The sequence below is a fragment of the Perissodus microlepis genome, chromosome 10 (assembly GCF_051167445.1).
Source record: "Perissodus microlepis isolate ML-2025 ecotype Zambia chromosome 10, ASM5116744v1, whole genome shotgun sequence".
NCBI classification, from domain to species: domain Eukaryota; kingdom Metazoa; phylum Chordata; class Actinopteri; order Cichliformes; family Cichlidae; genus Perissodus; species Perissodus microlepis.
Genome location: NC_140470.1, coordinates 18,877,492 through 18,891,640, shown reverse-complemented (window position 1 = coordinate 18,891,640; position 14,149 = coordinate 18,877,492). Strand labels below are relative to the sequence as shown.

General features: G+C 44.0%; 1 protein-coding gene across 1 annotated transcript; it reads left to right on the top strand.

The window, feature by feature from the left end:
• The first annotated feature begins 8,774 nt into the window (after nt 1-8,774).
• Nucleotides 8,775-10,076, top strand: LOC146379282 (paraneoplastic antigen Ma1 homolog). The gene has a single exon (XM_084941097.1). The coding sequence runs from the start codon at nt 8,775-8,777 to the stop codon at nt 10,074-10,076; it is 1,302 nt and encodes a 433-aa protein (XP_084797223.1).
• Nucleotides 10,077-14,149: the final 4,073 nt, after the last annotated feature.

Sequence of the window (14,149 nt, the reverse complement as noted above, 5' to 3'; positions counted from 1 at the left end):
GTCACTCACGGACTCCCGGGACCGCATAGTGAGAGGCACTGCTCCCACCCTAGCAACGGGGAGGAAGTGGACCCCAGCCACATCTGTGCTACAGGCGAAATCCGCTCTTCGGCATCGTAGCGTGGTGGGTCACGTCCAACAGGGCAGAGGAGGATTTGGTCTTGGCGCAGTAACACCTCGGTGGCAACAGGCATCTGTAATCGAACGTCGAAAAATGGTGGTGGAGGAGGTGCGTCGACAGGAAGAAACAGCCAGACATGCCAGAGCCATGGCAGTGGCCAAGCAGGGTCGCTGGATGAATTGGGAGAGTGTGGAAAAGAGGAAACTCTCATGGAGTGAAATCTGGGGCATGGAGTCTAATAGACTAAGTTTCATCATCTACGCGACATACGATATGCTACTTTCCCCAATAAATCTGCAGCTGTGGTTTGGAAAGGACCCATCCTGCCCCCTGTGTACAGTCCCAGCAACACTCAAGCACATCTTGGTCGGTTGTAGGACTAGCCTTCCGCAGATACACGTGGAGACACAACCAGGTTCTCAGGTGTCTAGCTGAGAAAGTTGAGTGCAAAAGAAAATCCATCAACGCTCAACCTTTCACGAACCAAGAGGAGCGTCAGTTTTTATCAACATTTGTGCGGGAAGGAGACAAGCCGAGGACAAGCCCCTCAAACCCAGACCTGGGCCCGGTGAAGGTTGCCAGGGATTGGCAGATGCAAGTGGACTTGGATCAGAGGCTAATTTTTCCCACAGAGATCGTAACAACAACTCTGCGACCAGACCTTGTCCTTTGGTCTAACTCCCAAAAACTTGTGTACGTCATTGAGCTGACGGTACCATGGGAGGAAGCAATTGAGGAAGCGTTTGAGCGTAAGAAGCTGCGGTATGCCAACTTGGCAGCTGAGGCAGAAAACAGAGGCTGGAAGATCAAGGTGCACCTGGTGGAATGGGGTGCAGGGGCTTTGTTGCCAGTACAACACAAAACTGCTTAGAGAGATTGGGATCAGAAGACAGGCTATAAGAGAATTAGCTAACACTGCTGAGAGGACCAGTCACTGGCTATGGTTAAAAAGGGCTGACATCACTTGGGCAGCTAAAGCAGTCAGCTAGCCGCGAGAGAAAAGAAAATATTCCGGCTCTCCTCTCTGCTCTCTCCTATCTTGTCCCTTTTGTCTTACTTCTCTCTATCACCTTTTCTATGGCTTTGAAGAAGTGAGGCTCCATAAATGCTAAAGAGGTAAGTATTATTTCTCAGTTGCAGTGAATAGATGGGAGAAAATAAACTGCAGAAAACTAAAGAGAAGAAAGAAGAAGAGAAATAAGAATTTAGCATAAACCAGTAAAACACCCTGGGGCCTGATCAACCCTGGCAGGGCCTCCTTGGATGAGGGTGTCTAATGATAATGGACTAAACACCCAATGAATCCAAGGTCCGCTACTGGCGATATGTCCCAAATCTTAATATGATAATCTAGATCAGATCTCTAATCCCCCCACAAAAAATGACAGATTAGCTTGAGTAAAAGACCGAAAGTTGAGGCACACAACGATGTGTGCTGCTGGCAAAGTTTCTGGGCTGCCTTTCCTCATAACAGTCAACCCTCAAGATTCTCGCCATTTAAAGCAATGCATTATCAGGGACTGTAACATCTAGTCCTTTTACTAAATGAATTAGAAGTATAGAAGTTGGTTGCTCACTTAGAGGCCTCTTGCTGTGGCATCTCCTGTTGCTGTTGGGCTGGGAAATTTACTCCTCCTCCCAAGGTGCACACACTACAAGAATAAACAATAGAAGAGGTATGTATCGCATTGTTCACAGTGTTGTTAGCCTTGGGACTAAACTATTCTGATGTGGGCTATTTGTAAGGTAGAAATCACTGGGATGTTGGGTCACCTGTTGCTGCTGGGTCAGGAAGCGCTCCTCTATGGTCCAGGTGCAGTAGTTTAGCGGGCCAGGTATGTATAAGCTGCCCTTTCCGGCTTTGAATTGAAAGTGGTGTTCCACTAAACGCAATTTGTCATTTTACAGATATTATAGCTGCTGCCGCTCCGCGGGATGCCCTGCTGGTTTGCTTCTGTTTTGTTTCAATTTACTTTGCTTTGGTTTGTCCTGCTGCTTGCACAGCAACTGCGTTTGAGTCCCTAATTGGGGGTTTTAATCATTTTAATGTATATGGGTGTGTGTGTCTGAGGTGGGCTTCATTTTGCAATTTTTATTTGATCAAGCCTTTTTTAACTTTTGTTTTTTTTGTTTCCAAATGGTCGCTTGATTAATTGTTAAAGGATTTAACAAGTATAATTAAAGTATACACTTAAAGTATAATTTCTCCTGTGTGTGTGTGTGTGCGTGTGTGTATGTGTGTGTGTGTGAGACCCTGCTGAGTTCATGTCCTTTTTGTGTCCAGGCCGAGAGCTGAAGGTGATGGAGGGTCTTCCAGGTAACTGTTCCTCTGTGCTGTGTGTGTGGTTGGTATAAGGTGCCAATAGAGAAATTATTACTGAAACGCTCTCACACACTAGCTGAACAGGGAGGTGTTTCCTGAACAGGACAGTGAAGAAGGAAATTACTTAACAATATATTAGTCTCAGCAGAGACCATCAGAACTCTGTCAAATGCGACAGCCGTAGGGCAGCAAAACGTTGCAAGTACCAGTGTAGATTGACAGGATAGTCACTTAGCATCTCTCTTTCCCTCATGTCAGCGTAGCGGCTTGTCTATGCCAGCGGCATCTACGGTCAGGAGAGAATGTGCACCTGCACCGCGTTATTAACCTCAGTAATGCTTCGGCAGTTGGACATCAGGTACCAGAAGAAAAAGGTAGTTACAAATGAAGTTTAATGAGCTTGTATTCACATGCTTGAAATGGGGCGATATTTAATAGTCTGATATTTAAGACTATACCGAGGGCCAGATTTAATAAAGAGGGAAAAATAGCGTGTGGTAACAATCCCCAAATAAAGCTCATAGGTGTTGTGCACTGTTTTCTAAATCACTCAGTTCATTTAGTATCAAATTTAGTAAATCGGTTTGCGGATTTGATTTATCATATATACCCCCCCTCCATATTTTGTACATTGAGAAATTAAGTCCCAGAAATGCATGTCACAGGGTCAGTCAGAAATTTCTAAGTTCCATCTCTTGCACGCAATCTTGTCACTGCATTGTTTATTTTATATGTGCTGGCGCAAAGCGTTAGTAAGTCTGGCTACTATGTACTGCAATACCTTAGTGTAACATATTTCTATAATCGCAAAGTTTCCAGTCTTATTTAAAAACTGCCACTGCCACTCGTCATCACACCACTAAGGCAGATACTCTATAATTCAGGCAGATGCAGGGGGGCAGAGGGGGCTTGAGCACCTGCTTCTTTCCTCTTAGGTGCCCAAGAGGCTATTTAAAAAAAAAAAAAAGAAATGTGTGTGTGCGTGTGGAGTCCTGCCTGTGCCCCTCAACAATAACATTTAACTATTAATCACAATTTTGCTAAATAAAAGGATCTGGCTTGCATCAGTCACATGATAGCCATCAATCAATTCTCACCCTTGACGGCAGAGCGAACTTGCAAAGAACACGTGCATCTTTTGCTGCCTGCAACGCAGACTGTTGCAACAAAAAACAGTAAATAGGGTGTACAGCGTACACTATAGTCTGTTGCATACAGGAGTATTAGGTTATTATGTACACTTTGGTAAATTGTCTGGTGACAACTGACGAATTAAAACAAATGGGCGTGCTGTGTGTGCAACAGCGCAACAAACATTATCTGTTCTTTTAATAACTGCATGCGTGTGCTGGTCATTAGCTGGTAGCTAACTGGGTAAGGGTGTCATGGGTCTGTAGCTCTTTCCACTGTTTTAGGGAACATATTTCATTGTAAAGTAAGTTACAGGGCTTTTCACTGCCTTTCTGGAGGGCTTATATTTCAGTAAAAGCTATCTAATATGCATATCCACATAATTATGAATGATTAAAATGACCATATTCAAAAACCCACTATATTTTAAAGAAAATAATTTAAAAAACAGATTAGATTTATATTTCACATATGACAAAATGCTGATTTTACAGCAGCAAATTTATTGTATCTCTACAGTTTAAACATTTAAAAAGCTTTATGCCTGCACAGAGTGGATATTCAAACAAATTGAATTGTCGTAAATACATTATTTTATATTTATTACTTTATTTTTTATTTTAACGACTTTATTATTATAGCACTAGGAATACATATTAAGGAAAGGATTCTGGATCAGCACCATGATGCAAACTTGTGGCCGTAGTATATACAGTATTCTGCAGAAGGTATCAAATGTCACTGTATGTGTGTGTATAGGTTTTCTTTAAATTTTTACTCATGATATAACATTATCCAGACATGCCCTGTAAGGTCATGAGGAGGAAACTGTGACAAAAGGAGCTGTGTGACGCAGTGGATTCCTCACCAGCTGGATTAAAAAGAGTACAATAACACATGTACTGGTTGTTGCATTGCAGAGGTATTCAAGTATGAAAACGATAATAAAAACAATATTTTGGTTCTTTAGCCTTTTTCTATTATTACTTTATTATGGATTAGATGCAAGAGTTATTAAGTGTCGATGATTAAATAATAGATTGATGCAATTGCAAATTGTGCATTGTTCTCAGATGGACAGCAAGTGGAGAATGATAGATCAGATGAGGAGACAGAAGGAGCAAGATGGTAAATGGACTTGTTCTTATAGCGCTTTTCTACTCTCACTGAGCACTCAAAGCGCTTTATACCACTCGTACATTCACCCAATCATACCCATTCACACAAGCACTTTATCTAAGGTTTTTTTTTTAGTGCTTCTATCTAACATTCACCTATATTCACACCCCAATCGATGCATCGGAGGGCAACATGGGGTTAGTATCTTGCCCAAGCCTGGGATCGAACCACCAACCTTCTGGTGAGTAGGTGACCCGCTCTACCTCTATGGTTCCAAGCACTGTCACCAATCTTTGCATTTTATCTCATAACACTTGTTTAATCAGATACCATCTCAACCAACTGAACAACACACTAGTTAATTTAGGGTATTTTCAAATGAAAATATCACTTTCATTTAAAGTAAAATAGCTTCAGTATAAATTAATTTACCTAAACGTGACCACACATTAGTGGGTATCGCACATGGATGCCATTGGGACAATCTGGTCTTTAAGTGATGAAATGAAGGGATTGTGTTAAAAAAAAATGCTTTAGTGCGTCACATTTTTATGCAATCTCTTTGTTCAACCCACTGAATTAAAGGTGAAAGTTTGCAGTTCAACTACATCTGAGTTATTTCATTTAGAATTGCGGTAATGCACAGAACCAAAATTAGAAAAAAATTGTCTCTGTCCAAATATTTATGGACCTAGCTGTGTATGTACCAGGTAAGTCACCTGGTAAAGTAAAAACTCCAATAACATATTTGGATGATGTCTTTATATGTTTTTCTATTAGAAAAAATAGTATAGTACAGTAAGTGAAGAAAAAGAGGAGGTTAAATATTTTAAGTTTTTAGGCATAATTTTAGATTCACATGTACGAGTGAAGTACATAACGATGATTTCAAAGACTGTTAAGGCTAATCTGAATAGCTTTTAGTTAATTCAACACCCACGTTAGCAGCTCAGTTATTCATGCATCGTATTATTTTATGTATATGTGACAGTTTGGTTACAAGCATCACCTTATACTGTATAATTAAGCATCTGATACAATCATTCTCTGGAAATAATGTATAAAAAGCCAGTTTATTAGCATCATTGCTATATTAAAAATATATATATAACTTGGTTTTGAGAGTTTCATTCATTTGCAAAGTACCACATCACAGATCTCTATCTCTGTGCATCCCCTCTGTACAATATGACAAAATACAGTGGCTTGCAAAAGTATTCGGCCCCCTTGAACTTTTCCACATTTTGTCACATTACAGCCACAAACATGAATCAATTTTATTGGAATTCCACGTGAAAGACCAATACAAAGTGGTGTACACGTGAGAAGTGGAATGAAAATCATACATGATTCCAAACATTTTTTACAAATAAATAACTGAAAAGTGGGGTGTGTGTAATTATTCAGGCCCCTGAGTCAATACTTTGTAGAACCAACATTTGCTGCAACTACAGCTGCCAGTCTTTTAGGGTATGTCTCTAGCAGCTTTGCACATCTAGCAACTGAAATCCTTGCCGATTCTTCTTTGCAAAACAGCTCCAGCTCAGTCAGATTAGATGGACAGTGTTTGTGAACAGCAGTTTTCAGATCTTGCCACAGATTCTCGATTGGATTTAGATCTGGACATTGACTGGATGTTCTTTCTTGGTTTTTTGCATGTCAATGTGAAAGTTCCTTTGCATGTGGCCTCTGCATGTTTGGTTGTTTTCTTATTTTCTTATCATTGTGAAGCCCTTTGCACGTTTTTTTAAATGCTATTTTCTCACTCTGAAAGTACAAACTGGTTTTGTGTCTGCATTTGGTTTGCTTTTTTCTATACAACAAGAGAAATAGTAATGTAACTTTGCAATGCTTGAATTTATGTATTCTAATTAAAAAAAAAATCACAGTATATATACATTAGTGATGTGATTTCTGGCTCCTTCAGCTCCCAACCGGCTCTTCAGGTTGTTTTGTTGATTTAATTAATTTGTTATTAACAACAATATGAAATTATGCACAAAAGGACTTATTAATGTTAAAAAAAAAGTGGTTTTATTTATATATGTTTATATATAAATATATAAGGTGGCCCCTAGAGACAAAGCACGTACAAACTCCAAAACACATTTCTAGCATTAACTGAACTTACAAAACAGAGCTACCTAGATCACTTAAATTACACAATTGAAAGCATATGTGTATTCTTTGTGTATTTATACAGAAGCAATCATATATATTCAAATAATTTAATACAATGTTCATTTACCTGTTACTACCACACACCAAATCCGGTCGTTGGTACTTCCTGGCTTGTGTAGCCACTAGGTAACAACAGCTCAATACTGCCCCTAGCATCCTGGAGCACTTCTGTTGTGTTTTGTACGTGTTTTGGAGTTTTTACGTGTTTTAGAGTTTGTACGTGCTTCGGGGTTTGTTTGTGCTTCGGAGTCTGTACGTGTTTTGGAGTTCGTACGTGTTTTGCCTCTAGGGGCCACCGTAAATATACTTTTATTTATTCACTCCACATAAAATGTAATAAATAAATCATAACACAATTAAATTCAAATATGAAAAAATGTGAAAACAAAAAGAAGACGCACATTCTCTGTCATATGGGTCTGCATGAATAAACTTTCTGAATCCTTTATCATCCGCAACTGAGAATAGTTGTGGATGATTACTATACCTTTCTAATGTGTTGTTGTTGTCCCTGGCTCTCTTTCTCTCTCTCTCCCTCCTGCTCTGTTCCTGTGCTACTGCGAGTGTAACTACCGCCCCTCCCCCGTCTTCCCAACGCAAAGCACAAGGCTCGCGTGCGGAGTGAAGCGGAAAAAAGGTGAGAGAAAGAAAAAAAATCTCACGTTGTTCACCTCAAAGAGTCGGCTCTAAGAGCCGTTTTGTTCGCAACCGACACATCACTAATGTACTTACCACAGTATTCCACCTGTTCACACGCACTAAATGTATTATATACTGAGAATATTTATGTGTTAAATGATATTTGATTAATATGAAATATTGTAGATGTAGCCCGGGTATATTTTATGGGGCTAAGTTTTATTTCCAGTTGGATATATCTGAATAGTTCTGTTGTTCATTTTACTGTGTTGGTAGTAGTAATAAGGAAGTGTGTTTAGGTGCTTTTACTTTGAAAGGGAGCGAGCGGAGGCAGCCACGAGAGAGCAGAGGAGAGAGAAAAGCGTGCGCGAGATGCGGCTAGCGTCTACAGAGACTTTTCCCAATGGACAGTGAGGATAAATCATCCCACGCCCACGGCTGAGTAATAGAGCGTGACTGTGAGGTGGTGCAGCCCGGACTGGTTTGCACTGTTGCCTCAAAATATCCCTAGTTAGCGGCGTGCTAACTTGGCTAATCGGAGTTAGCCATAAAGGCGGACTTCGCTGGGCGTCACCTGACCTGCACGGAGCGGGAGGCTACTGACTGCCAAGGCGGACCGATCAGGTTTGCTGCTTAAAAGGAGTAAGTGTGCAGCTCGGCGACCTAAAGGACGGACCTCTCGGCGTGCCGTGAGTGTATTGTGGACAAAAGACTAAGGTTTCCAGGTAGGAGCACCATTTTGTTTTCTTTTAGGACCGTTGGTTCCTACGCACCCTAGCATCGATCCAGGCCTGCACCGAGGGGACTTGGGAAACTGGGTGGTGTGAGAGTGTGTGTGTGTGTGTGTGTGTGTGGGGCCCATTACAGTAAAGAACTGTGTAACTGTTATTATTGTTATATTTTGTCATTGCAAGAGACTTCTTACTTTATTGATTTATTGGGTGTTTACCAGTTCATTCAGTAAACCTGCTTGCTTTAAACATAAGATTTTGTGTCTAGTACTGTTTCTTATCTATAGTTCAAAGTAAGGTAAAAGTGTATCTGTGTGTTATACGTGTGTAAATCAGGGGAACTTTCACTCAGGGCAACTAAGTAAGTTTAAGATAACTAGAACTCAGGGCGTACCCGGCTATAGTGGAGTACACAGTACGGGGCGCTACATAAAATGGAGGCACCGCTGGGATATTTTATTGTTTCAGTCTGAAGTTCCCAAGCACGTGTATTTTGAGATAAAAGCAGTAACTTTGATATTGTTTGGTCATGGATGTTCAAGCTATGCACTGTGAGTTCTTCGAGGAGCTTCAGGAACGGAGTCGTGGAGAGACCTTAGATGAGGCTCACACACTGATGGTGCTTACTCCCGAAGGAGTGGAGATAGACCAAATAGAACACACTCTGGAGAGTGTTAAAGCTTTGGGTCGAGTGCGGGTGAGAGGCCGGAGATACAACAAAGCGCTTGATAGGCTAACTGTCCTGTGTGAAACCAAAGAGAAAGTAGATGCCACAAGAATCCCACCTGAAGTGTACCCTACGGGGGCTGGTGAGCCGTGGTCCATCATAGTGACAGCTGAAGCTTCGCCTCGTGAGGATTTTTCCCAGAGTAAATCGAAACGCGGGGCAGAGGCACAGGAGAATGGTAACTCTGCAGAGTCAATAATCCGTGCTGTGGGCGATTTGTTGGCAAAGATGGAGAGACCCTCCAGTGAAGGCAGTAGTTATCGTAGACTCAGAATGTTCTCAGGCACAGTACCAACACCGGTTGGAGAAGAGACATTCGAACAGTGGGTTGAACAAGCACACCTAATGGTGGAGGAGAGTGACAGTTCTGCTAAAGAAAAGAGGCGCAGAATCATTGAGAGTCTTAAAGGTCCAGCACTAGCGGTGGTGAAAGCTGTGAGGACAGCTGATCCTGATATTAGCCCAGAACAATGTCTAGAAGCTGTTACAAAAGCTTTTGGCAGTGCTGAGACGGGTGAGGATTTGTACTTTGCTTTTCGGTTACTACAACAACAACCGCAGGAAAAACTATCCGACTTTCTGAGGCGATTAGAGCAGTCGCTGAGCAGGGTAGTGAGTTGTGGTGGAATTGAAGCCCACCGTGTAGATAGGGCCAGAGTAGAACAGCTCCTTAGGGGTGCCGTGTACTCCGACATGATGTTGGTGCAACTCAAGCTGAGAGACAGGAAAGAAACCCCACCCAGTTTTGTAGAGCTCTTAATTGAGATCAGAAGTGAGGAGGAGTATGAAGCCTCCCGGGCTAAATTGCATCTGGTAGCACACAAAGTCCAAGCACAATCAGAACAGGATAACAGACAGATTGAAATTCAGAATCTGAAAACTGAGATTCGAGAACTGAAGTCTATGGTTTCATCCGTGGTAAACCAGTCATGCCCCACACCAAGAGAAGTTGCAGAGTCTGTTCCCACAAGCAAGACTGACGGTGTAGAGAATTCAGCAGATGGCGAAGTGGTTGCGCTGAGAAAACGGGTTAAAAGGTTGCAGCAGAAGCTGGACGCCAGAGAGCAAAGGTCTGTTGTGTCCTCTCCAGTTTTGAGAGTCTAGCCGTCCAGGTCTGATCTGAACTCTGCACGGACAGGTAGCACCAGTGATAAAGAAAGCAACTTTTGTTACTGCTGCGGAGAAAATGGGCATTTTGCTAGTAAGTGTGGAAATGCCGCAAACCAGGCCAAGGTTATCCAGAGGTTCATTCAGTCACGGAAAAAGCCCAAACGACGGGAATCATATCCCAAACCTCCTGATGCAGGTGATACCGTGTGTTCAGTTAAGAGGAGTGAAGTAGTCATGCTAGAGGACAGAGGGATCCCTAAAGGTTTGATAGGTCCATCTAATGTAAAGCAAGTCAGAGTGAATGGTGAACCGTGCAATGCTTTGTTAGACAGTGGGTCAAGAGTAACCATCATTTTTGAGAACTGGTATAAGGAGCACTTGTCAGGTGTCCCAATTTACCCAGTTTCAGGTCTGGCCATCTGGGGTTTGAGTGATTCTAGTTACCTTTATCTCGGCTATGTCGTTGTGGATGTGGAATTTCCTGAGCAAGGCAAAGGAGGTCACGAGACCATTTCGGTCTTAGCTTTGATCTGTCCCAACTCCAGAGGTCCGGACCAGACCCCCATGATCATAGGCACCAATGCCTCCCTTTTCCAGAGATTGGCCACCTTGTGCCAGGACACCGTAGGCGTGAGTAGCGTGCAGACTGTAAGCCCAACAGCTGGAGTTTTAACCCCATCAGCTCCTGTGGAGATCCCTGTAGAGGATGAGGGTGGAGTAGGCTGGGTGAAGTGGGTTGGGCCCAGCTCCCTGTCACTCCCGGCCGGTCAAAGCTGTCATGCTATATGCCGGGTGGAGCTAGAAGAACCACTCAGCAAAGGTATATTAATGGTGGAAGCATCCCCAACCATTCCGTTGCCAGCTGGCGTGCTGCTGCAGCCCATGGTGTTGCCTAGCTCTGCGTTGGAGGTAGACCATTTTGTTGTGGCAGTGCAGAATCAGTCCTCCCGGGATATCGTTCTCCCAGAAGGGACCGTTATGGGTCAGTTGTGTACGGTTGATACTGTAACTGCAGCAGTTGAAGTTTGTTCAAAAAAGGGGAAAGATCAGAGAGAGCTAGATCCCCTTCTCATAAATTTTGGTGACTCACCTTTGCCAAATGAATGGAAAGAGCGGCTCCGACAGAAGTTGTCCAAGAGGGCTAATGTGTTTTCCCTCAGTGAGTGGGATGTCGGTCTGGCAAAGGGGGTAGAGCATCACATTCGGATGTCAGACTCCAGACCATTCCGCGAACGGTCACGGCGTCTTGCACCAGCTGACATTGACGATGTGCGTAGACACATACAAGACCTATTACAAGCTGGCATTATCAAGGAATCTCGCAGTCCTTATGCCTCTCCCATTGTCATTGCCAGAAAGAAAAATGGCAGTATCAGGATGTGCATTGACTATCGAACACTAAACCGCCGAACCATTCCTGATCAGTACACCACTCCCCGCATCGATGATGCACTTGATTGTTTGTCAGGGAGTAAGTGGTTCTCTGTCCTGGACCTTCGCAGTGGCTATTACCAGATACCCATGGCGGAGGAGGACAAAGAAAAGACCGCGTTCATTTGTCCGTTGGGTTTCTATCAGTTTGAGAGAATGCCCCAAGGTATCACAGGGGCACCCGCCACTTTCCAGAGATTGATGGAGAAGGCAGTAGGGGACATGAACCTCCTGCAGGTACTAGTGTACCTCGATGACCTAATAGTCTTTGGCAGGTCACTGGAGGAACATGAGGAGCGACTTTTGAAGGTGCTAGACAGACTGGAAGAAGTGGGATTAAAACTCTCATTGGATAAGTGCCAGTTCTGTCAGCCGAAAGTGAAGTACGTGGGACACATTGTGTCTGCAGAGGGTGTTGCCCCCGATCCGAGTAAAGTAGAAGCGGTTACTAAATGGCCGGTGCCCACAGATTTGAAATCCTTGCGATCTTTCCTGGGGTTCTGCGGCTACTATCGCCGCTTCATAGCTAACTATGCTTCCATTGTAAGGCCACTCACAGAACTCACCAAAGGCTATGCCCCTACGCAGCGCCGTAAGAAAGGCCAGGCAGGACAAGGAAAGACCTACTTGAAGGAATCAGAGCCCTTTGGGAGTAGATGGGATCAGTCGTGTGTTGATGCTTTTCACCACATCATTCAGTGTCTGACCACTGCCCCTGTGCTAGCCTTTGCCGATGTAAACAAGCCATACACCCTTCATGTGGATGCCAGTCTGAAAGGTCTTGGGGCCGTGTTGTACCAAGAGCACCCCCAGGGGCTGCGGCCCGTGGCTTTTGCCAGCCGGAAATTGAGCGGCCCCGAACAGCGGTACCCAGTGCACCAGTTAGAGTTCCTGGCTTTGAAGTGGGCCGTCGTGGAATAATTCCATGACTATTTGTATGGCGCAAAGTTTACAGTGCGCACGGATAACAATCCGCTGACGTATGTCCTTACCACTGCAAAGCTAAATGCAACAGGGCACCGATGGCTCGCGGCTCTAGCTAGTTATGACTTTAATCTTCAGTATCGGTCTGGCAAGACTAATATAGATGCTGATTTGTTATCGAGAAACATGGTTGATGACTTGAAGGAGACAGAATGGGATCAGGTCTCTCAAAGTTGCGTAAAGTCTATTTGTAAGAGAATATGCCTGGATGATGCAACTGAGACCAATGCGAGATACATCGATCAGTTGGGGGCACCTCCCGAGTGTGTTCCAGCTGTGTATGCTACTCAGTTAAGTCTGTCAGCAGTAGGGCAGGTGTCAAGGCCAGAGTTGCGACAAGCTCAAAGAACAGACCATGCCCTAGGCAGAGTGATTGATGCGCTGAACACTGGTACTTGGCCAAAAGGTATCCATTCTGACCCAGAGTTTGTGTTAATGAGGCGGGAGGCCAGCAAACTTGTCATGAGAGATGGGTTACTTTACAGGACAACCCGAAAGCAGTCCGGGGATGAGCTGTACCAGCTTGTGTTGCCTTCTCAATACAGAGAACAGGTATTGCGGTCTGCTCATGATGATATGGGACATTTAGGAATAGAAAGAGCCACTGACCTTCTGAGAGATCGGTTTTATTGGCCAAAAATGGCAAATGACGTGGAGCAGTATGTCAAAAACTGTGGGGTATGTGTCACCCATAAAACACCCTACAAGAGAGCAGCCTTTTTGCACCAGATGAGCAGCAAGGGTCCCATGGACTTGGTTTGCATGGATTTTCTGTCTATGGAGCCAGACTCCAAGGGGATAGGTAATGTCTTGGTGGTAACTGACCATTTTACCCGGTACGCACAGGCTTTCCCCACCAAAAACCAAAAAGCCACCACGGTTGCCAAAGTGTTGGTGGACAAATATTTTGTGCACTATGGATTGCCTGCCAGAATACATTCTGACCAAGGACGAGACTTCGAGAGCCGATTAATCCGTGAGCTCTTGCGGTCATTGGGTATACGGAAGTCTCGGACAACTCCCTATCACCCCCAGGGGGATCCGCAACCCGAGAGATTCAATCGAACCTTGTTGTCAATGTTAGCGACACTAGGGGATGAGAAGAAGCGAACTTGGAGTCAGCATGTAGGGTCGCTAGTTCATGCCTATAATAGCACAAAGAGCGATGCCACAGGGTATTCTCCCTATTTTTTGATGTTTGGGAGGGAGGCTAGGCTTCCCGTGGATGTTTGTTTTGGAGCATCTCCTGATGGAGCTGAGGAGAAGACTCATTCACAGTATGTGACGAACTTGAAACAGGATTTGCAGAGAGCTTATCAATTAGCCAATGAGGCTGCTGATAAGGTACACAAGAGGAACAAAAGAGCTTTTGATCGACGAGTCAGTTTCCAAGCCTTGGAAGTGGGAGACAGGGTACTCCTTAAGAATCTGGGGTTGAAGGGGAAACATAAGTTGGAAAGCAAATGGAACGCTGTACCACATGTGATTGTGGGAAAACTGCCCAACCTACCGGTGTATAGGGTGAAGCCACAAACGGGTCAAGGTAGTGTGAGAACCCTACACAGAGATCATTTGTTACCGATTGGGACAGAAGTGAGACTGGCAGAAGGCATGGCCAGAGATGAAGTGCCAGTGAGACCACAGACTCGCAG